The 23,118-nt window shown below is 37.9% G+C and overlaps 2 protein-coding genes across 51 annotated transcripts in view; one reads left to right on the top strand and one right to left on the bottom strand.

Annotated features, from left to right (window-relative positions):
* vps36 (vacuolar protein sorting 36 homolog) overlaps positions 1-5,822 on the bottom strand; it is a 69,919-nt gene extending 64,097 nt beyond the window's left edge. The window contains exons 1-5 of the mRNA XM_052520094.1: positions 5,608-5,822; positions 5,252-5,320; positions 4,951-5,021; positions 3,212-3,326; positions 1,222-1,311 (exon numbers count right to left, since the gene is read on the bottom strand). Of these exons, the coding sequence (XP_052376054.1) occupies positions 1,222-1,311; positions 3,212-3,326; positions 4,951-5,021; positions 5,252-5,320; positions 5,608-5,703 (441 nt within the window). The 5' untranslated portion in view covers positions 5,704-5,822. The remainder of the gene's footprint in view (positions 1-1,221; positions 1,312-3,211; positions 3,327-4,950; positions 5,022-5,251; positions 5,321-5,607) is intronic.
* Positions 5,823-6,013: 191 nt separating this feature from the next.
* The window catches only part of proser1 (proline and serine rich 1), a 79,532-nt gene continuing 62,427 nt past the window's right edge, over positions 6,014-23,118 (top strand). For all 50 annotated transcript variants that reach the window (XR_008138130.1, XR_008138146.1, XR_008138147.1 and 47 more), the window contains exons 1-5: positions 6,014-6,548; positions 8,435-8,500; positions 9,043-9,111; positions 15,724-15,818; positions 18,535-18,628. Coding sequence is in view for 1 of the 50 variants with exons in the window: in XM_052520095.1 (XP_052376055.1) it covers positions 6,504-6,548; positions 8,435-8,500; positions 9,043-9,111; positions 15,724-15,818; positions 18,535-18,628 (369 nt within the window). In the remaining 49 variants the exon portion in view is untranslated. The remainder of the gene's footprint in view (positions 6,549-8,434; positions 8,501-9,042; positions 9,112-15,723; positions 15,819-18,534; positions 18,629-23,118) is intronic.

Consider the following 23,118-nt stretch of genomic DNA (forward strand, 5'->3'; position numbering starts at 1 on the left):
CTGACCTCAACCCCATCAAACACATTTGGGATGAATTGGAACGCTGACTGTGAGTGAGGCCTCATCACCCAACATCAGTGCCCGACCTCACTAATGTTCTTGTGGCTGAATGGAAGCAAGTCCCTGCAGCAATGTTCCAACATCTAGTGGAAAGCCTTCCCAGAAGAGTGGAGGCTGTTATAGCAGTAATGTTCCAACATCTAGTGGAAAGCCTTCCCAGAAGAGTGGAGGCTGTTATAGCAGCAATGTTCCTACATCTAGTGGAAAGCCTTCCCAGAAGAGTAGAGGCTGTTATAGCAGCAATGTTCCTACATCTAGTGGAAAGCCTTCCCAGAAGAGTAGAGGCTGTTATAGCAGCAATGTTCCTACATCTAGTGGAAAGCCTTCCCATATGAGTGGAGGCTGTTATAGCAGCAATGTTCCAACATCTAGTGCAAAGCCTTCCCAGAAGAGTGGAGGCTGTTATAGCAGCAATGTTCCTACATCTAGTGGAAAGCCTTCCCAGAAGAGTGGAGGCTGTTATAGCAGTGAAGGGGGACCAACTCCATATTAAATACCCATGATATTAAGTTTAGTTTGCTGGTTACTAAGTTTAGTTTGCTGGTTACTAAGTTTAGTTAGCTGGTTACTAAGTTTAGTTAGCTGGTTACTAAGTTTAGTTAGCTGGTTACTAAGTTTAGTTAGCTGGTTACTAAGTTTAGTTAGCTGGTTACTAAGTTTAGTTAGCTGGTTACTAAGTTTAGTTAGCTGATTACTAAGTTTAGTTAGCTGGTTACTAAGTTTAGTTTGCTGGTTACTAAGTTTAGTTAGCTGGTTACTAAGTTTAGTTTGCTGGTTACTAAGTTTAGTTTGCTGGTTACTAAGTTTAGTTAGCTGGTTACTAAGTTTAGTTAGCTGGTTACTAAGTTTAGTTAGCTGGTTACTAAGTTTAGTTTGCTGGTTACTAAGTTTAGTTTGCTGGTTACTAAGTTTAGTTAGCTGGTTACTCATTTTAGCTGTCTAAAATGGAGCTGACAGGTTCGTTAATTAACATCCCTAGGTGAAACAGTACCACCGTATTCCTGGGAGTCTTAGCATCTGTCAGATATTAAACCAGAATATAAGAGGTGCTTTACCAACAGAGCCACACAAGGCCATAACAGAATAGACTAGGAAGTTAAGTAGAGTATAGCAGAGGAGAGTGGAATAGAGTAGATTGTCTGTTCTATGACGACCTCTGACCTGCGAGTTGGTTGCCGTAGGGATGGGTTGTGACATGGGCGTACTCTCCCATCTCTTCTGGCTCAACTCCTCGGTCAGCCTCCGGAAGAACTACCCGCAGACAGACAGACACAATGATGGCTCAGTATAGAAAAACAAACACTGTGCCATTTTGGCTCTAAATCGGCACGTATCGGACGACAGTTTCACTCACTGCTCATTCGATGGTATTTTCCATTCGTGTACATTCACATTTCAGTCATTCAGCAGATGCTCTTATCCAGAGAGACTTACAGGGATTAATTAGGGTTAAGTCCCCATCGCTCAAAGGAACAGACTGATTTTCTTTTCACCTCGGGAATTGGAACCAGTGACCTTTCGGTTACAGTCTATTAACGCGATTAACAACTGAGCCACACAAGGCCAATCACATATCTACAGTGTCACGAGGCAGTATTCAATGTTACTACTCTCATAAAATATTTAGTGTCACTAGGCAGTATCCAATGTTACTACTCTAATAAAATATTTAGTGTCACCAGGCAGTATCCAATGGTACTACTCTCATTACATATTTACAGTGTCACTAGCCAGTATCCAATGGTACTACTCTCATAACATATTTACAGTGTCACTAGCCAGTATCCAATGTTACTACTCTCATAACATATTTACAGTGTCACTAGGCAGTATCCAATGGTACTACTCTCATTACATATTTACAGTGTCACTAGGCAGTATCCAATGTTACTACTCTCATAACATATTTACAGTGTCACTAGCCAGTATCCAATGGTACTACTCTCATTACATATTTACAGTGTCACTAGCCAGTATCCAATGGTACTACTCTCATTACATATTTACAGTGTCACTAGGCAGTATCCAATGGTACTACTCTCATTACATATTTACAGTGTCACTAGCCAGTATCCAATGGTACTACTCTCATAACATATTTACAGTGTCACTAGCCAGTATCCAATGGTACTACTCTCATTACATATTTACAGTGTCACTAGCCAGTATCCAATGGTACTACTCTCATAGTGTCACTAGGCAGTATCCAATGGTACTACTCTCATAGTGTCACTAGGCAGTATCCAATGGTACTACTCATAGTGTCACTAGGCAGTATCCAATGTTACTACTCTCATTACATATTTACAGTGTCACTAGCAAGTATCCAATGGTACTACTCTCATTACATATTTACAGTGTCACTAGCCAGTATCCAATGTTACTACTCTCATTACATATTTACAGTGTCACTAGCAAGTATCCAATGTTACTACTCTCATTACATATTTACAGAAGTAATAATACTAAAATATAAATAATAACAATAACACTGGTAAATAACACTATAACATATAATAAATAATACTACAATAGTAATAATAAGAATACTATAACAACAATAATAATACTGTAATAGTAGTAATAATAATAATAATAAGTAATACCAATAATACTATAACAGTATTAATAATACTACTATTGTAGTAATACCGGCAATAATACTATAGTAGTAATAATAGTAATAATACTATACTTCTATAATAGTAATAATAATAATACTGCTATAATAGTAATAATAATAGTACTACTATAATAGTAATAATAATAGTACTACTATAATAGTAATAATAATAATAATACTATAGTAGTAATACCGGTAATAACACTATACTGGTAATATTATATTTCTATAATAGTAATAATAATAGTACTACTATAATAGTAATAATAATAATACTAATACTATAATAATAATTATACTAATAATAGTAATAATACTATTATAATAGTAATACTAGTAATAATACTAATGATACTACTAATAATAATACCACTATAATAGTAATAATAATAATAATAATAGTAATAATACTATAATAACAATATTGCTATAGTAATAACAATATTACTATAATAGTAATAATAATATTACTATAATAGTAATAATAATATTACTATAATAGTAATAACAAAATTAAATGACTACTACCTCTATCTGTCCATGCTCTTTGAAGGACAGTTTGAAGTAGGAGAACTTGCTCTGCTGGTAGGGTCCTGGCTCCTTATTGGCCGGGGAAGCGTGCAGGTGGACCACTATCTTGGCACTGCAGCGTCAGATACAGAGAGAGAGAGGTGTTCTGTCATAGATCAATGATGAAAACATAGTCAAGAGAGAGAGGGTGTTCTGTCATAGATCAATGATGAAAGCATAGTCAAGAGAGAGAGGGGGAGGTTCTGTCATAGATCAATGATGAAAGCATAGTCAAGAGAGAGAGGGGAGGTTCTGTCATAGATCAATGATGAAAGCATAGTCAAGAGAGAGAGGGGAGGTTCTGTCATATATCAGTGATGAAAGCATAGTCAAGAGAGAGAGGGGAGGTTCTGTCATATATCAGTGATGAAAGCATAGTCAAGAGAGAGAGGGGGAGGTTCTGTCATATATCAGTGATGAAAGCATAGTCAAGAGAGAGAGGGAGGTTCTGTCATAGATCAGTGATGAAAGCATAGTCAAGAGAGAGAGGGGAGGTTCTGTCATATATCAGTGATGAAAGCATAGTCAAGAGAGAGAGGGGAGGTTCTGTCATAGATCAATGATGAAAGCATAGTCAAGAGAGAGAGGGGGAGGTTCTGTCATAGATCAATGATGAAAGCATAGTCAAGAGAGAGAGGTGTTCTGTCATATATCAATGATGAAAGCATAGTCAAGAGAGAGAGGGGGAGGTTCTGTCATAGATCAATGATGAAAGCATAGTCAAGAGAGAGAGGGGAGGTTCTGTCATAGATCAATGATGAAAGCATAGTCAAGAGAGAGAGGGGAGGTTCTGTCATATATCAGTGATGAAAGCATAGTCAAGAGAGAGAGGGGAGGTTCTGTCATAGATCAGTGATGAAAGCATAGTCAAGAGAGAGGGGGGAGGTTCTGCCATAGATCAATGATGAAAGCATAGTCAAGAGAGAGAGGGGAGGTTCTGTCATAGATCAATGATGAAAGCATAGTCAAGAGAGAGAGGGGAGGTTCTGTCATAGATCAATGATGAAAGCATAGTCAAGAGAGAGAGGGGAGGTTCTGTCATAGATCAATGATGAAAGCATAGTCAAGAGAGAGAGGGGGAGGTTCTGTCATAGATCAATGATGAAAGCATAGTCAAGAGAGAGGGGGGTTCTGTCATAGATCAATGATGAAAGCATAGTCAAGAGAGAGAGGGGAGGTTCTGTCATAGATCAATGATGAAAGCATAGTCAAGAGAGAGAGGGGAGGTTCTGTCATAGATCAATGATGAAAGCATAGTCAAGAGAGAGGGGGAGGTTCTGTCATAGATCAATGATGAAAGCATAGTCAAGAGAGAGAGGGGAGGTCCTGTCATAGATCAATGATGAAAGCATAGTCAAGAGAGAGAGGGGAGGTTCTGTCATATATCAGTGATGAAAGCATAGTCAAGAGAGAGAGGGGAGGTTCTGTCATAGATCAATGATGAAAGCATAGTCAAGAGAGAGAGGGGAGGTTCTGTCATATATCAGTGATGAAAGCATAGTCAAGAGAGAGGGGGAGGTTCTGCCATATATCAGTGATGAAAGCATAGTCAAGAGAGAGAGAGAGGGGGGGTTCTGTTTTATCCAAGCGACTTATAGTATTCATGCGTACATACATGTGACATGCGAGTTGTCCTGCTACAAAGTGGTGGGTAATTGTTTCAATAGGCTAGCTACAAGGTTTAAATTAAGAGTCACCTCTTTCCGATACCCGCAGCTTGTTCCTCAAAGTAGATGATCTGAGAAAGGGGTATGGCTATGCAGCATTCCTACACACACACACACACACACACACACACACACACACACACACACACACACACACACACACACACACACACACACACACACACACACACACACACACACACACACACACACACACACACACACACACACACGTTAGGAGAGTAAATACTAGACACCATCATATCAGGAACATGGAAAAGGTCACACTAAGCTAATATGCAGATAAAGTTTTTATGAAGTGTCACTGTACATGATTCTTCAGGTCCCTCCATATTAACTGGTGAGTACTCAGCAGAGCAATTCCAACATCCAACTTGGCCTGGTGGAGAGACAGAGAGGGACAACAAACGGTCAGATATGGGGCAGGCAGAAATGTGTATTTGGTCCGACAGCACTGTTGTAAACGTCAACAATGACCTCGTAAACGTGTTTGTCAAGGCAAAAACACGCCCAGTGACGTTATTTTATTTCCGATTAGCTGGTTGACGAGATTTATTCCACTATTTCAAAGAACACATTTAGCTAGATGGCTAGCTAATAATGTAACGTTACCGACTTAACGAGCTGTTTTCCTTGCCTGGCAATGCGAGCTTGTTAACATCATACCTTGTCTTCTCCGTCATAAAGTTTGACACCTCGTTGTTGAATCACCAATGTTTCATTCATTTCCAGAAGACCATTTGACCATGTGAATCTGTCCATTTTACTTGAATCAACACAAAATACAAGTATAAATAAATATTTGCCAACTTCTCACAGATCCGACGACATGTCCGTGTCTACTTCCTCAAGGGTGTCCAAAAATGTGCCTGTTTGCGCCCCGCGGCCTGATTGAAAATATGATCAATAAATCTATTATTTCACAGTATCTGCCTCAATAAAATATGAGAATACAATGGTCGTATCCTAATTTGTGATTAATATATAGTTCCACTTCAAACAAAAAATATTTGTTCTGAGAAAGTGATCTTTTAACTCGTGTTTTTGAATTGGGGTCCTAACAAAGGAAGTTGTCGCAGCGGTGTTAGCGGCTTAGTTTATTGTGGTTGTTATGTACAGTTCAAAATATGTCGATAAACTAAATGTACATACGATAGACGTTGTCAAACGCTTCAGTAAGGACAAAATTAATTGATATATTCATTTTTCCATAGAGTAATTTGACCCTTTCTGCTCTGGGCTAACAAACTGCAGAGTTAAGCCAAGCTGTCAAGTAGCCAGTTTAACACAGCTAACTAGCTAGCAATAGATTTTAAACGAGGACAACAAAGAAAACGTCGTAAATACTGTGCCGTTTGTGAATATACTTTGTCTTAAAGTCACATTATGAAGTGTATAGCTCTATTTTAATAGTAAGCTACCAGTAGTTTTTGTCGTTTTTTAGATTATGTCAGTGATATTGATTGTACTGTAACGTTAGTCCACTGACTCGACAGCCAGGTGGCTATTTAATCAAGGAGTTATTAACGCTGAGAATCCGAGATCGTGTTATCCGATCAAACATGGATAAGAAATCATTCGACATCGTCTTAGACGAAATCAGGAAGGTAAGTTTGGTTCAGTTAACCCAAGTGGCTGATAAAAATGATTTAACATCTAAAGGACACTGTCAGCTGAATGAGAATCTGGGTTTACACGACTCACGAGACTGAATATGGCAATTATACTTTAAGCCGAGGAAGCAGCCATTCAACTTGTCATTTTCAAGCTTGATACCGTTAAAAATACGACGATGAGCAACTGCAGTCTTTACTTATGTAAATTAATTACGTACTACCAAAAAAGGTGTAAAAAAAAAAAAATAAATGCCAGGTCTGAAAGGTATTATTTTTGGCCAAGTGATCACGCGCCATATGTCACCTATTCTGCACCTCCTGCAATAGTCGTGGAATTAAAATACAGTAAATAAAGCCTAGCCTATCTAGAAATATAAAAACGATCCAGCAGCAGGAAAGGCCATTGATTTGATCATCTACAACAGTAAATAAAGCCTAGCCTATCTAGAAATATAAAAACGATCCAGCAGCAGGAAAGGCCATTGATTTGATCATCTACAACAGTAAATAAAGCCTAGCCTATCTAGAAATATAAAAACGATCCAGCAGCAGGAAAGGCCATTGATTTGATCATCTACAACAGTAAATAAAGCCTAGCCTATCTAGAAATATAAAAACGATCCAGCAGCAGGAAAGGCCATTGATTTGATCATCTACAACAGTAAATAAAGCCTAGCCTATCTAGAAATATAAAAACGATCCAGCAGCAGGAAAGGCCATTGATTTGATCATCTACAACAGTAAATAAAGCCTAGCCTATCTAGAAATATAAAAACGATCCAGCAGCAGGAAAGGCCATTGATTTGATCATCTACAACAGTAAATAAAGCCTAGCCTATCTAGAAATATAAAAACGATCCAGCAGCAGGAAAGGCCATTGATTTGATCATCTACAACAGTAAATAAAGCCTAGCCTATCTAGAAATATAAAAACGATCCAGCAGCAGGAAAGGCCATTGATTTGATCATCTACAACAGTAAATAAAGCCTAGCCTATCTAGAAATATAAAAACGATCCAGCAGCAGGAAAGGCCATTGATTTGATCATCTACAACAGTAAATAAAGCCTAGCCTATCTAGAAATATAAAAACGATCCAGCAGCAGGACAGGCCATTGATTTGATCATCTACAACAGTAAATAAAGCCTAGCCTATCTAGAAATATAAAAACGATCCAGCAGCAGGAAAGGCCATTGATTTGATCATCTACAACAGTAAATAAAGCCTAGCCTATCTAGAAATATAAAAACGATCCAGCAGCAGGAAAGGCCATTGATTTGATCATCTACAACAGTAAATAAAGCCTAGCCTATCTAGAAATATAAAAACGTGCCCTATATTGTCTACTTAATCTAGTTACATGAAATATTATTGCATTCTGTGAAACGACAGATTGGCATGAAGTTCATACATACACTGTTGTAGGTGATCAAATCAATGGCCTGTCCTGCTGCTGGATCAGCCAATCAACGTGCGTGACAGTAATGAGTGATTTTTATTGGAGGTACAGAAAATGATTTGGTCATGAACACTTGTTCAAAACAATACTTAAATTCTTTCCTGGCATTTTGTCCGGTTACATGTCACTTTATTTAGTTTTTATTTTTATTTATACATAATGATGATAGAAACGCCATTCTTTGTTAATAAGTACCGAAAGTATTTTGACATTATTACGCTTGAAAAGCTGGTAAATGGCAAGTTGACTGGCTTAAAGGAGAATCGCCATATTCAACACCTGTAAACCCAGATTCTGGTTCACGGCTCAGCTATCTGGCTATGGAGAGCATAGCAGACGTTATCCACACCACTGACTGATTTATGTACACTAGGAGTCATTTCCAATGGTTTTTACTGGGATTCTTCTCTCTCTGCAGTGCGTGCTAACAGATCAGCGGATTAAGGCGATAGAGCAGGTGCATGGGTACTTCTCCAGCGAGCAGGTACAGTAGCTAGCAAACAGAGAAGGTTGATGAATGACAGCTGGCAAACAGAGAAGGTTGATGAATGACAGCCAGTTACAGAGACATGCCTACCCCCCCCTCTCCCTCCAGGTAATAGACATGCTAAACCCCCCCTCTCCCTCCAGGTAATAGACATGCTAACCCCCCTCTCCCTCCAGGTAATAGACATGCCACCCCCCTCTCCCTCCAGGTAATAGACATGCTAACCCCCCTCTCCCTCCAGGTAATAGACATGCTAACCCCCCCCCTCTCCCTCCAGGTAATAGACATGCTAAACCCCCCTCTCCCTCCAGGTAATAGACATGCTAACCCCCTCTCCTCCAGGTAATAGACATACTAACCCCCTCTCCCTCCAGGTAATAGACATGCCACCCCCTCTCCCTCCAGGTAATAGACATGCTAACCCCCCTCTCCCTCCAGGTAATAGACATGCTAACCCCCCTCTCCCTCCAGGTAATAGACATACTAACCCCCCTCTCCCTCCAGGTAATAGACATGCTAACCCCCCCCTCTCCCTCCAGGTAATGGACATGCTGAAGTACTTCTCCTGGGCAGATCCTCAGATCAAAGCTGTCAAAGCTCTTCAACATGTGAGTGACAACAACAGCCAACTCTGATAATGTTTTGTGTATTACTGTGAAAACAGATAGATGGTGCATTCGGAAAGTATTCAGACCCCTTGACCTTTTCCACATTTTGTTACGTTACAGCCTTATTCTAAAATGGATTAAATAAAACATTTTCCTCATCAATCTACACACAATACCCCACAGTGAGAAAGCGAAAACAGGTTTTTAATGCATTTTTGCAAAAAGCAGCTATGAGGTTGAAGGAATTGTCTGTAGTGCTCTGAGACAGGATTGTGTCAAGGCACAGATCTGAGGAAGGGTACCAAAACATTTCTGCAGCATTGAAGGTCCCCAAGAACACAGTGGCCTCCATCATTCTTAAATGGAAGTAGTTTGGAACCACCAAGACTCTTCCTAGAGATGGCCGAACTGAGCAACGTCTCTGGAGAGCCCTGAAAATAGCTGTGCAGCGATGCTCCCCATCCAACCTAACAGAGCATGAGAGGCTCTGCAGCGAAGAATGGGAGATACTCCCAAAATACAGATGTGCCAAGCTTGTAGCGTCATACCCAAGAAGACTGGAGGCTGTAATCGCTGCCAAAGGAGCTTCAACAAAGTACTGAGTAAAGGGTCTGAATACTCATGTAAATAGGAATTTTCAGTTTTAATTTTTTTTAAATAAAAATGAATATATACACTTGCAAAAATGTCTAAAAACCTGTTTTTGCTTTTTCATTAGGGAATTGTGTATAGATTGATGAGGGGGGGAAATATATTTAATCCATTTTAGAATAAGGCTGTAACGTAACAAAATGTGGAAAAGGTCAAGGGGTCTGAATACTTTCCTAAAGCTCTGAACAAAATTATTATTATAAATGATTATATAAATGATTATATAAATTATTATTATAAATGATTATATAAATGATTATTATAAATGATTACAATTATAAATGATTAAATAAATTATACAATTAAATGGTACAATGTTTCAAGTTGGTTGCAGACAGGCCATGTGTAGCCGATGTGATTTATCGGAGATTTAATTTGATCAGGATATTTTCTACCTGCAGGCTGATTTAATTTGATCAGGATATTTTCTACCTGCAGGCTGATTTAATTTGATCAGGATATTTTCTACCTGCAGGCTGATTTAATTTGATCAGGATATTTTCTACCTGCAGGCTGATTTAATTTGATCAGGATATTTTCTACCTGCAGGCTGATTTAATTTGATCAGGATATTTTCTACCTGCAGGCTGAATTAATTTGATCAGGATATTTTCTACCTGCAGGCTGAATTAATTTGATCAGGATATTTTCTACCTGCAGGCTGAATTAATTTGATCAGGATATTTTCTACCTGCAGGCTGATTTAATTTGATCAGGATATTTTCTACCTGCAGGCTGATTTAATTTGATCAGGATATTTTCTACCTGCAGGCTGAATTAATTTGATCAGGATATTTTCTACCTGCAGGCTGAATTAATTTGATCAGGATATTTTCTACCTGCAGGCTGATTTAATTTGATCAGGATATTTTCTACCTGCAGGCTGATTTAATTTGATCAGGATATTTTCTACCTGCAGGCTGATTTAATTTGATCAGGATATTTTCTACCTGCAGGCTGATTTAATTTGATCAGGATATTTTCTACCTGCAGGCTGATTTAATTTGATCAGGATATTTTCTACCTGCAGGCTGATTTAATTTGATCAGGATATTTTCTACCTGCAGGCTGATTTAATTTGATCAGGATATTTTCTACCTGCAGGCTGAATTAATTTGATCAGGATATTTTCTACCTGCAGGCTGAATTAATTTGATCAGGATATTTTCTACCTGCAGGCTGAATTAATTTGATCAGGATATTTTCTACCTGCAGGCTGATTTAATTTGATCAGGATATTTTCTACCTGCAGGCTGATTTAATTTGATCAGGATATTTTCTACCTGCAGGCTGAATTAATTTGATCAGGATATTTTCTACCTGCAGGCTGAATTAATTTGATCAGGATATTTTCTACCTGCAGGCTGATTTAATTTGATCAGGATATTTTCTACCTGCAGGCTGATTTAATTTGATCAGGATATTTTCTACCTGCAGGCTGATTTAATTTGATCAGGATATTTTCTACCTGCAGGCTGATTTAATTTGATCAGGATATTTTCTACCTGCAGGCTGATTTAATTTGATCAGGATATTTTCTACCTGCAGGCTGATTTAATTTGATCAGGATATTTTCTACCTGCAGGCTGATTTAATTTGATCAGGATATTTTCTACCTGCAGGCTGATTTAATTTGATCAGGATATTTTCTACCTGCAGGCTGATTTAATTTGATCAGGATATTTTCTACCTGCAGGCTGAATTAATTTGATCAGGATATTTTCTACCTGCAGGCTGATTTAATTTGATCAGGATATTTTCTACCTGCAGGCTGATTTAATTTGATCAGGATATTTTCTACCTGCAGGCTGATTTAATTTGATCAGGATATTTTCTACCTGCAGGCTGATTTAATTTGATCAGGATATTTTCTACCTGCAGGCTGATTTAATTTGATCAGGATATTTTCTACCTGCAGGCTGATTTAATTTGATCAGGATATTTTCTACCTGCAGGCTGATTTAATTTGATCAGGATATTTTCTACCTGCAGGCTGATTTAATTTGATCAGGATATTTTCTACCTGCAGGCTGATTTAATTTGATCAGGATATTTTCTACCTGCAGGCTGATTTAATTTGATCAGGATATTTTCTACCTGCAGGCTGATTTAATTTGATCAGGATATTTTCTACCTGCAGGCTGATTTAATTTGATCAGGATATTTTCTACCTGCAGGCTGATTTAATTTGATCAGGATATTTTCTACCTGCAGGCTGAATTAATTTGATCAGGATATTTTCTACCTGCAGGCTGAATTAATTTGATCAGGATATTTTCTACCTGCAGGCTGAATTAATTTGATCAGGATATTTTCTACCTGCAGGCTGAATTAATTTGATCAGGATATTTTCTACCTGCAGGCTGAATTAATTTGATCAGGATATTTTCTACCTGCAGGCTGATTTAATTTGATCAGGATATTTTCTACCTGCAGGCTGATTTAATTTGATCAGGATATTTTCTACCTGCAGGCTGATTTAATTTGATCAGGATATTTTCTACCTGCAGGCTGATTTAATTTGATCAGGATATTTTCTACCTGCAGGCTGATTTAATTTGATCAGGATATTTTCTACCTGCAGGCTGATTTAATTTGATCAGGATATTTTCTACCTGCAGGCTGATTTAATTTGATCAGGATATTTTCTACCTGCAGGCTGAATTAATTTGATCAGGATATTTTCTACCTGCAGGCTGAATTAATTTGATCAGGATATTTTCTACCTGCAGGCTGAATTAATTTGATCAGGATATTTTCTACCTGCAGGCTGATTTAATTTGATCAGGATATTTTCTACCTGCAGGCTGATTTAATTTGATCAGGATATTTTCTACCTGCAGGCTGAATTAATTTGATCAGGATATTTTCTACCTGCAGGCTGAATTAATTTGATCAGGATATTTTCTACCTGCAGGCTGAATTAATTTGATCAGGATATTTTCTACCTGCAGGCTGATTTAATTTGATCAAGATATTTTCTACCTGCAGGCTGATTTAATTTGATCAGGATATTTTCTACCTGCAGGCTGATTTAATTTGATCAGGATATTTTCTACCTGCAGGCTGATTTAATTTGATCAGGATATTTTCTACCTGCAGGCTGATTTAATTTGATCAGGATATTTTCTACCTGCAGGCTGATTTAATTTGATCAGGATATTTTCTACCTGCAGGCTGATTTAATTTGATCAGGATATTTTCTACCTGCAGGCTGATTTAATTTGATCAGGATATTTTCTACCTGCAGGCTGATTTAATTTGATCAGGATATTTTCTACCTGCAGGCTGATTTAATTTGATCAGGATATTTTCTACCTGCAGGCTGATTTAATTTGATCAGGATATTTTCTACCTGCAGGCTGATTTAATTTGATCAGGATATTTTCTACCTGCAGGCTGATTTAATTTGATCAGGATATTTTCTACCTGCAGGCTGCGATGTTTTAATTTGTTGGCTTCATGTCGGCTATCTCTACATAATTGACAAATCAAACTTTCTTTCTACGTTTGTATATCATTTGGATAGAATTTTGATCAACAGGACACGAAGACATTTATTAGAAATGAAATGAAACTGTTTCTCACGAAAATATGGAAACCATAGCTCACATACAGATCGGTAGAAATGCTAAGATAAATTGGCATTCTGCGAAAGCCGTCAGCAGCTGGAGGAGAATATGCCTAGTTAAATAAAGGTAAAATAAAATAAATATAGTTGATTTAGGGTGTGTCTATAAATGGAAAAATACACGTTTTTAAAATGTTCACCAATCGATTAATCGAAAGAACAGTCGATTTTCTACACACAAGCAACAAAGATCTCTAAACTAGAGATAGACATGAGACATCATTTTTAGTTGTGGACAGCCCTAATAAATACATTTCTTAGAAATCGATCTTCAGTCGTTGGATATTCTGTTTAGAGTTGGGATGGGCACGGTTTTAAACCTGTTCACTATGGCAGACTGTCAGTCATCCTCTAAACCTGAGCACTATGGCAGACTGTCAGTCATCCTCTAAACCTGAGCACTATGGCAGACTCTGTCAGTCATCCTCTAAACCTGAGCACTATGGCAGACTCTGTCAGTCATCCTCTAAACCTGAGCACTATGGCAGACTCTTATCAGTCATCCTCTAAACCTGAGCACTATGGCAGACTCTTGTCAGTCATCCTCTAAACCTGAGCACTATGGCAGACTTGTCAGTCATCCTCTAAACCTGAGCACTATGGCAGACTCTTGTCAGTCATCCTCTAAACCTGAGCACTATGGCAGACTGTCAGTCATCCTCTAAACCTGAGCACTATGGCAGACTCTTGTCAGTCATCCTCTAAACCTGAGCACTATGGCAGACTGTCAGTCATCCTCTAAACCTGAGCACTATGGCAGACTCTTGTCAGTCATCCTCTAAACCTGAGCACTATGGCAGACTGTCAGTCATCCTCTAAACCTGAGCACTATGGCAGACTTGTCAGTCATCCTCTAAACCTGAGCACTATGGCAGACTCTAGTCAGTCATCCTCTAAACCTGAGCACTATGGCAGACTCTTGTCAGTCATCCTCTAAACCTGAGCACTATGGCAGACTCTTGTCAGTCATCCTCTAAACCTGAGCACTATGGCAGACTCTTGTCAGTCATCCTCTAAACCTGAGCACTATGGCAGACTCTCGTCAGTCATCCTCTAAACCTGAGCACTATGGCAGACTCTTGTCAGTCATCCTCTAAACCTGAGCACTATGGCAGACTCTTGTCAGTCATCCTCTAAACCTGAGCACTATGGCAGACTCTCGTCAGTCATCCTCTAAACCTGAGCACTATGGCAGACTCTTGTCAGTCATCCTCCAAACCTGAGCACTATGGCAGACTCTTGTCAGTCATCCTCTAAACCTGAGCACTATGGCAGACTCTTGTCAGTCATCCTCTAAACCTGAGCACTATGGCAGACTCTTGTCAGTCATCCTCTAAACCTGAGCACTATGGCAGACTCTTGTCAGTCATCCTCTAAACCTGAGCACTATGGCAGACTCTTGTCAGTCATCCTCTAAACCTGAGCACTATGGCAGACTCTTGTCAGTCATCCTCTAAACCTGAGCACTATGGCAGACTCTTGTCAGTCATCCTCTAAACCTGAGCACTATGGCAGACTCTTGTCAGTCATCCTCTAAACCTGAGCACTATGGCAGACTTGTCAGTCATCCTCTAAACCTGAGCACTATGGCAGACTCTTGTCAGTCATCCTCTAAACCTGAGCACTATGGCAGACTCTTGTCAGTCATCCTCTAAACCTGAGCACTATGGCAGACTCTTGTCAGTCATCCTCTAAACCTGAGCACTATGGCAGACTCTTGTCAGTCATCCTCTAAACCTGAGCACTATGGCAGACTGTCAGTCATCCTCTAAACCTGAGCACTATGGCAGACTCTTGTCAGTCATCCTCTAAACCTGAGCACTATGGCAGACTTGTCAGTCATCCTCTAAACCTGAGCACTATGGCAGACTCTTGTCAGTCATCCTCTAAACCTGAGCACTATGGCAGACTCTTGTCAGTCATCCTCTAAACCTAAGCACTATGGCAGAGTGTCAATTCCTCTACTTCTACACACAAGCAACAAAGATCTCTAAACTAGAGATAGACATGTGACATCCTACATTTTTTTGGGGGGGGGGATATCCACATAGTCACAAAAAAGAAAGAGGAAAAAAAAGTTTTTAAAAATAATAATAAAATGCTTGACTCTCTTGACCAATCAGAACGTTGCAACAGCACATGGCAGATGTAAAAAGTGGACATGCTGCTTTGTAAAATGTAATTTTGGGCATGAAAAGGCGGTCTGAAAATGGGTAGATAATTACTGAGATCACTACTATCCCCACCCTTTTTGTGACTGTGTGGATATTTAGCTAAATACTGGCCTACATGTTTTGATTCAACTTTGACTCTTTGTGTGTTTCTTCCAGAAAATGGTTGCCATCCCCACTACCAAGGTGGCCAACATCCTCAACTGTTTTACCTTCTCTAAGGACCGACTGGTGGTTCTGGAACTCATAGCTCTGTGAGTAACTCTACCCCCCCACACACACACACAACAGAGTTTCCTTTTGGAAAATGTAATGCCAGACATGTTAGATATTTACCGGAACCATATGCATTGGGTGTGTAACCTGATTAGGGAGTCCACCCACTAACCTGATTAGGGAGTCCACCCACTAACCTGATTAGGGAGTCCACCCACTAACCTGATTAGGGAGTCCACCCACTAACCTGATTAGGGAGTCCACCCACTAACCTGATTAGGGAGTCCACCCACTAACCTGATTAGGGAGTCCACCCACTAACCTGATTAGGGAGTCCACCCACTAACCTGATTAGGGAGTCCACCCACTAACCTGATTAGGGAGTCCACCCACTAACCTGATTAGGGAGTCCACCCACTAACCTGATTAGGGAGTCCACCCACTAACCTGATTAGGGAGTCCACCCACTAACCTGATTAGGGAGTCCACCCACTAACCTGATTAGGGAGTCCACCCACTAACCTGATTAGGGAGTCCACCCACTAACCTGATTAGGGAGTCCACCCACTAACCTGATTAGGGAGTCCACCCACTAACCTGATTAGGGAGTCCACCCACTAACCTGATTAGGGAGTCCACCCACTAACCTGATTAGGGAGTCCACCCACGGTGCTCAGAATGACCGAAATCACATTTTACATTATGTTAATTCATATTACCAGAACAGTTAGATTATGGTCATTCATATTACCAGAACAGTTAGATTATGGTCATTCATATGAACAGAACAGTTAGATTATGGTCATTCATATTACCAGAACAGTTAGATTATGGTCATTCATATGAACAGAACAGTTAGATTATGGTCATTCATATGAACAGAACAGTTATATTATGTTAATTCATATTAACAGAACAGTTAGATTATGGTCATTCATATGAACAGAACAGTTATATTATGGTCATTCATATGAACAGAACAGTTAGATTATGGTCATTCATATTACCAGAACAGTTATATTATGGTCATTCATATTACCAGAACAGTTAGATTATGGTCATTCATATGAACAGAACAGTTAGATTATGGTCATTCATATGAACAGAACAGTTAGATTATGGTCATTCATATGAACAGAACAGTTATATTATGTTAATTCATATTAACAGAACAGTTAGATTATGGTCATTCATATGAACAGAACAGTTAGATTATGGTCATTCATATGAACAGAACAGTTAGATTATGGTCATTCATATGAACAGAACAGTTATATTATGGTCATTCATATGAACAGAACAGTTAGATTATGGTCATTCATATGAACAGAACAGTTATATTATGGTCATTCATATGAACAGAACAGTTAGATTATGGTCATTCATATTACCAGAACAGTTATATTATGGTCATTCATATTACCAGAACAGTTAGATTATGGTCATTCATATGAACAGAACAGTTAGATTATGGTCATTCATATGAACAGAACAGTTAGATTATGGTCATTCATATGAACAGAACAGTTAGATTATGGTCATTCATATGAACAGAACAGTTATATTATGGTCATTCATATGAACAGAACAGTTAGATTATGGTCATTCATATGAACAGAACAGTTATATTATGGTCATTCATATTACCAGAACAGTTATATTATGGTCATTCATATGAACAGAACAGTTAGATTATGGTCATTCATATGAACAGAACAGTTAGATTATGGTCATTCATATGAACAGAACAGTTAGATTATGGTCATTCATATGAACAGAACAGTTAGATTATGGTCATTCATATTAACAGAACAGTTAGATTATGGTCATTCATATGAACAGAACAGTTATATTATGGTCATTCATATGAACAGAACAGTTATATTATGGTCATTCATAATATTAACCGTGTGTTCAGTGACAGTATTACCAAACAGGAATATAAATGCAACATGCAACAATTAAAAAGTTTTTTTTGAAACTGATATAGTCTCTGTATCTGTGTACGTGTGATAAATAAGATGCATGACGAAGATACTGTACACACGCACCAACTTAATTCCACTAAATTTAGCTAATTAACCTATAGACCGATAACAAATGTATTTATTGAATAGGCAACAAAACAAAAAGCATTATTTAGAAATGTTATATATATATATATATATGTTATGTTATTCTATCCTCGTGGGGACCAAAACATTTATTTCCATTCAAAATCCTATTTTTCATGACCTTAACCCTCACCCTACATCTAACCACTAACCCCTCACCCTAATCCTAATTGTAACCCCTAAACTTAAAGTAGCCTTTTTCCCCCATGGGTACTTGGGAATTGTCCCCATAAGGGTGAATGGTATTTGTTGTAGTATCTTTGAGGGGATTTAAGGGCCCTACAAGTATAGAAGAACCAACCAACAAACGTGTGTTCTAGATCCTCATACTGTATGTGTTCTGAGTAACACTACATCTGGGCTGTATTCATTAGTAGACACTGTAGCAAAACCATTCTGCAACGGGAAAAAAACAAAAACAAGCATTTCTTATTGGACTAGTTCTGATTTGCTTCCGTGATTTCGTTACTAGTGAATAGGCCTAAACCTTACTTGATATCGGAAGGCTGGGACATCCTTGAATGTGCTAATGACTTCAAATCTAATCAGTTGATGGATCACAACATCACAACAGCTACTCGATTAGTTAGTTGATTGATTGGTTAATTAACAACCGCGGTGGGTTGTGCTCTTCTGCCAGGAACATCTCTGATGCCCAGAACTACCGTCCCGTAGAGGACCTGTTCCGTATTCACCTGTCTGAGAAGAAACGAGCCCGCAGGATCCTAGAGCAGGTAACTCACACACTGTCCTGTACTGCTCTAGCGATCTGTTCTAGGTGTGTAATGTTATATATTCAAGGTGTGTAATGTTATGTCATAATGTATTCTAGGTGTGTTATGTCATGTATTCTAGGTGTGTTATGTCATGTATTCTAGGTGTGTTATGTCATGTATTCTAGGTGTGTAATGTTATGTCATAATGTATTCTAGGTGTGTTATGTCATGTATTCTAGGTGTGTTATGTCATGTATTCTAGGTGTGTTATGTCATGTTATGTCATGTATTCTAGGTGTGTAATGTCATGTATTCTAGGTGTGTTATGTCATGTATTCTAGGTGTGTAATGTCATGTATTCAAGGTGTGTTATGTCATAATGTATTCTAGGTGTGTTATGTCATAATGTATTCTAGGTGTGTTATGTCATGTATTCTAGGTGTGTTATGTCATAATGTATTCTAGGTGTGTAATGTCATGTATTCTAGGTGTGTTATGTCATGTATTCTAGGTGTGTTATGTCATGTATTCTAGGTGTGTAATGTTATGTTATGTATTCTAGGTGTGTTATGTCATGTATTCTAGGTGTGTAATGTTATGTCATGTATTCTAGGTGTGTTATGTCATGTATTCAAGGTGTGTTATGTCATGTTATGTCATGTATTCTAGGTGTGTAATGTCATGTATTCTAGGTGTGTTATGTCATGTATTCAAGGTGTGTTATGTCATGTTATGTCATGTATTCTAGGTGTGTAATGTCATGTATTCTAGGTGTGTAATGTCATGTATTCTAGGTGTGTTATGTCATGTATTCTAGGTGTGTTATGTCATGTATTCTAGGTGTGTAATGTCATGTATTCAAGGTGTGTTATGTCATAATGTATTCTAGGTGTGTTATGTCATAATGTATTCTAGGTGTGTTATGTCATGTATTCTAGGTGTGTTATGTCATAATGTATTCTAGGTGTGTTATGTCATGTATTCTAGGTGTGTTATGTCATGTATTCTAGGTGTGTAATGTTATGTCATGTATTCTAGGTGTGTTATGTCATGTATTCTAGGTGTGTTATGTCATGTATTCTAGGTGTGTAATGTTATGTCATGTATTCTAGGTGTGTTATGTCATGTATTCTAGGTGTGTAATGTTATGTCATAATGTATTCTAGGTGTGTTATGTCATGTATTCTAGGTGTGTAATGTCATGTTATGGCACACTGTATTCTAGGTGTGTTATGTCATGTATTCTAGGTGTGTTATGTCATGTATTCTAGGTGTGTAATGTTATGTCATGTATTCTAGGTGTGTAATGTCATGTATTCAAGGTGTGTAATGTCATGTATTCTAGGTGTGTAATGTCATGTTATGGCACACTGTATTCTAGGTGTGTTATGTCATGTATTCTAGGTGTGTTATGTCATGTATTCTAGGTGTGTAATGTTATGTCATGTATTCTAGGTGTGTAATGTCATGTATTCAAGGTGTGTTATGTCATGTATTCTAGGTGTGTAATGTCATGTATTCTAGGTGTGTAATGTCATGTATTCTAGGTGTGTTATGTCATGTATTCTAGGTGTGTAATGTCATGTATTCTAGGTGTGTATTCTAGGTGTGTAATGTCATGTATTCTAGGTGTGTTATGTCATGTTATGTAATGTATTCTAGGTGTGTTATGTCATGTATTCTAGGTGTGTTATGTCATGTATTCTAGGTGTGTAATGTCATGTATTCTAGGTGTGTATTCTAGGTGTGTAATGTCATGTATTCTAGGTGTGTTATGTCATGTATTCTAGGTGTGTAATGTCATGTATTCTAGGTGTGTAATGTCATGTATTCTAGGTGTGTATTCTAGGTGTGTTATGTCATGTATTCTAGGTGTGTAATGTCATGTTATGGCACACTGTATTCTAGGTGTGTTATGTCATGTATTCTAGGTGTGTAATGTCATGTATTCTAGGTGTGTAATGTTATGTCATGTATTCTAGGTGTGTAATGTCATGTATTCAAGGTGTGTAATGTCATGTATTCTAGGTGTGTAATGTCATGTTATGGCACACTGTATTCTAGGTGTGTTATGTCATGTATTCTAGGTGTGTTATGTCATGTATTCTAGGTGTGTAATGTTATGTCATGTATTCTAGGTGTGTAATGTCATGTATTCAAGGTGTGTTATGTCATGTATTCTAGGTGTGTAATGTCATGTATTCTAGGTGTGTAATGTCATGTATTCTAGGTGTGTTATGTCATGTATTCTAGGTGTGTAATGTCATGTATTCTAGGTGTGTATTCTAGGTGTGTAATGTCATGTATTCTAGGTGTGTTATGTCATGTTATGTAATGTATTCTAGGTGTGTTATGTCATGTATTCTAGGTGTGTTATGTCATGTATTCTAGGTGTGTAATGTCATGTATTCTAGGTGTGTAATGTCATGTATTCTAGGTGTGTATTCTAGGTGTGTTATGTCATGTATTCTAGGTGTGTAATGTCATGTTATGGCACACTGTATTCTAGGTGTGTTATGTCATGTATTCTAGGTGTGTAATGTCATGTATTCAAGGTGTGTAATGTCATGTATTCTAGGTGTGTTATGTCATGTATTCTAGGTGTGTAATGTTATGTCATAATGTATTCTAGGTGTGTTATGTCATGTATTCTAGGTGTGTTATGTCATGTATTCTAGGTGTGTTATGTCATGTATTCAAGGTGTGTTATGTCATGTTATGTCATGTATTCTAGGTGTGTAATGTCATGTATTCTAGGTGTGTTATGTCATGTATTCTAGGTGTGTAATGTCATGTATTCTAGGTGTGTAATGTCATGTATTCTAGGTGTGTATTCTAGGTGTGTAATGTCATGTATTCTAGGTGTGTAATGTCATGTATTCTAGGTGTGTATTCTAGGTGTGTTATGTCATGTATTCTAGGTGTGTAATGTCATGTATTCAAGGTGTGTAATGTCATGTATTCTAGGTGTGTTATGTCATGTATTCTAGGTGTGTAATGTCATGTATTCTAGGTGTGTATTCTAGGTGTGTAATGTCATGTTATGGCACACTGTATTCTAGGTGTGTTATGTCATGTATTCAAGGTGTGTAATGTCATGTATTCTAGGTGTGTTATGTCATGTATTCTAGGTGTGTTATGTCATGTATTCTAGGTGTGTTATGTCATGTATTCTAGGTGTGTATTCTAGGTGTGTTATGTCATGTATTCTAGGTGTGTAATGTCATGTTATGGCACACTGTATTCTAGGTGTGTTATGTCATGTATTCTAGGTGTGTAATGTCATGTATTCAAGGTGTGTAATGTCATGTATTCTAGGTGTGTTATGTCATGTATTCTAGGTGTGTAATGTTATGTCATAATGTATTCTAGGTGTGTTATGTCATGTATTCTAGGTGTGTTATGTCATGTATTCTAGGTGTGTTATGTCATGTATTCAAGGTGTGTTATGTCATGTTATGTCATGTATTCTAGGTGTGTAATGTCATGTATTCTAGGTGTGTTATGTCATGTATTCTAGGTGTGTAATGTCATGTATTCTAGGTGTGTAATGTCATGTATTCTAGGTGTGTATTCTAGGTGTGTTATGTCATGTATTCTAGGTGTGTAATGTCATGTTATGGCACACTGTATTCTAGGTGTGTTATGTCATGTATTCTAGGTGTGTAATGTCATGTATTCAAGGTGTGTAATGTCATCTATTCTAGGTGTGTTATGTCATGTATTCTAGGTGTGTAATGTCATGTATTCTAGGTGTGTATTCTAGGTGTGTAATGTCATGTTATGGCACACTGTATTCTAGGTGTGTTATGTCATGTATTCAAGGTGTGTAATGTCATGTATTCTAGGTGTGTTATGTCATGTATTCTAGGTGTGTAATGTTATATATTCTAGGTGTGTTATGTCATGTATTCTAGGTGTGTAATGTCATGTATTCAAGGTGTGTAATGTCATGTATTCTAGGTGTGTTATGTCATGTATTCTAGGTGTGTAATGTCATGTATTCTAGGTGTGTATTCTAGGTGTGTAATGTCATGTTATGGCACACTGTATTCTAGGTGTGTTATGTCATGTATTCTAGGTGTGTTATGTCATGTATTCTAGGTGTGTTATGTCATGTATTCTAGGTGTGTAATGTTATATATTCTAGGTGTGTAATGTCATGTATTCTAGGTGTGTAATGTTATATATTCAAGGTGTGTTATGTCATGTATTCTAGGTGTGTATTCTAGGTGTGTATTCAAGGTGTGTTATGTCATGTATTCTAGGTGTGTAATGTCATGTATTCAAGGTGTGTAATGTCATGTATTTGTGTATTCTAGGTGTGTATTCTAGGTGTGTATTCAAGGTGTGTTATGTCATGTATTCTAGGTGTGTAATGTCATGTATTCAAGGTGTGTAATGTCATGTATTCTAGGTGTGTATTCTAGGTGTGTATTCAAGGTGTGTTATGTCATGTATTCTAGGTGTGTAATGTCATGTATTCAAGGTGTGTAATGTCATGTATT

The sequence above is a fragment of the Oncorhynchus keta genome, chromosome 6, assembly GCF_023373465.1.
Source record: "Oncorhynchus keta strain PuntledgeMale-10-30-2019 chromosome 6, Oket_V2, whole genome shotgun sequence".
Taxonomy (NCBI): Eukaryota; Metazoa; Chordata; class Actinopteri; order Salmoniformes; family Salmonidae; genus Oncorhynchus; species Oncorhynchus keta.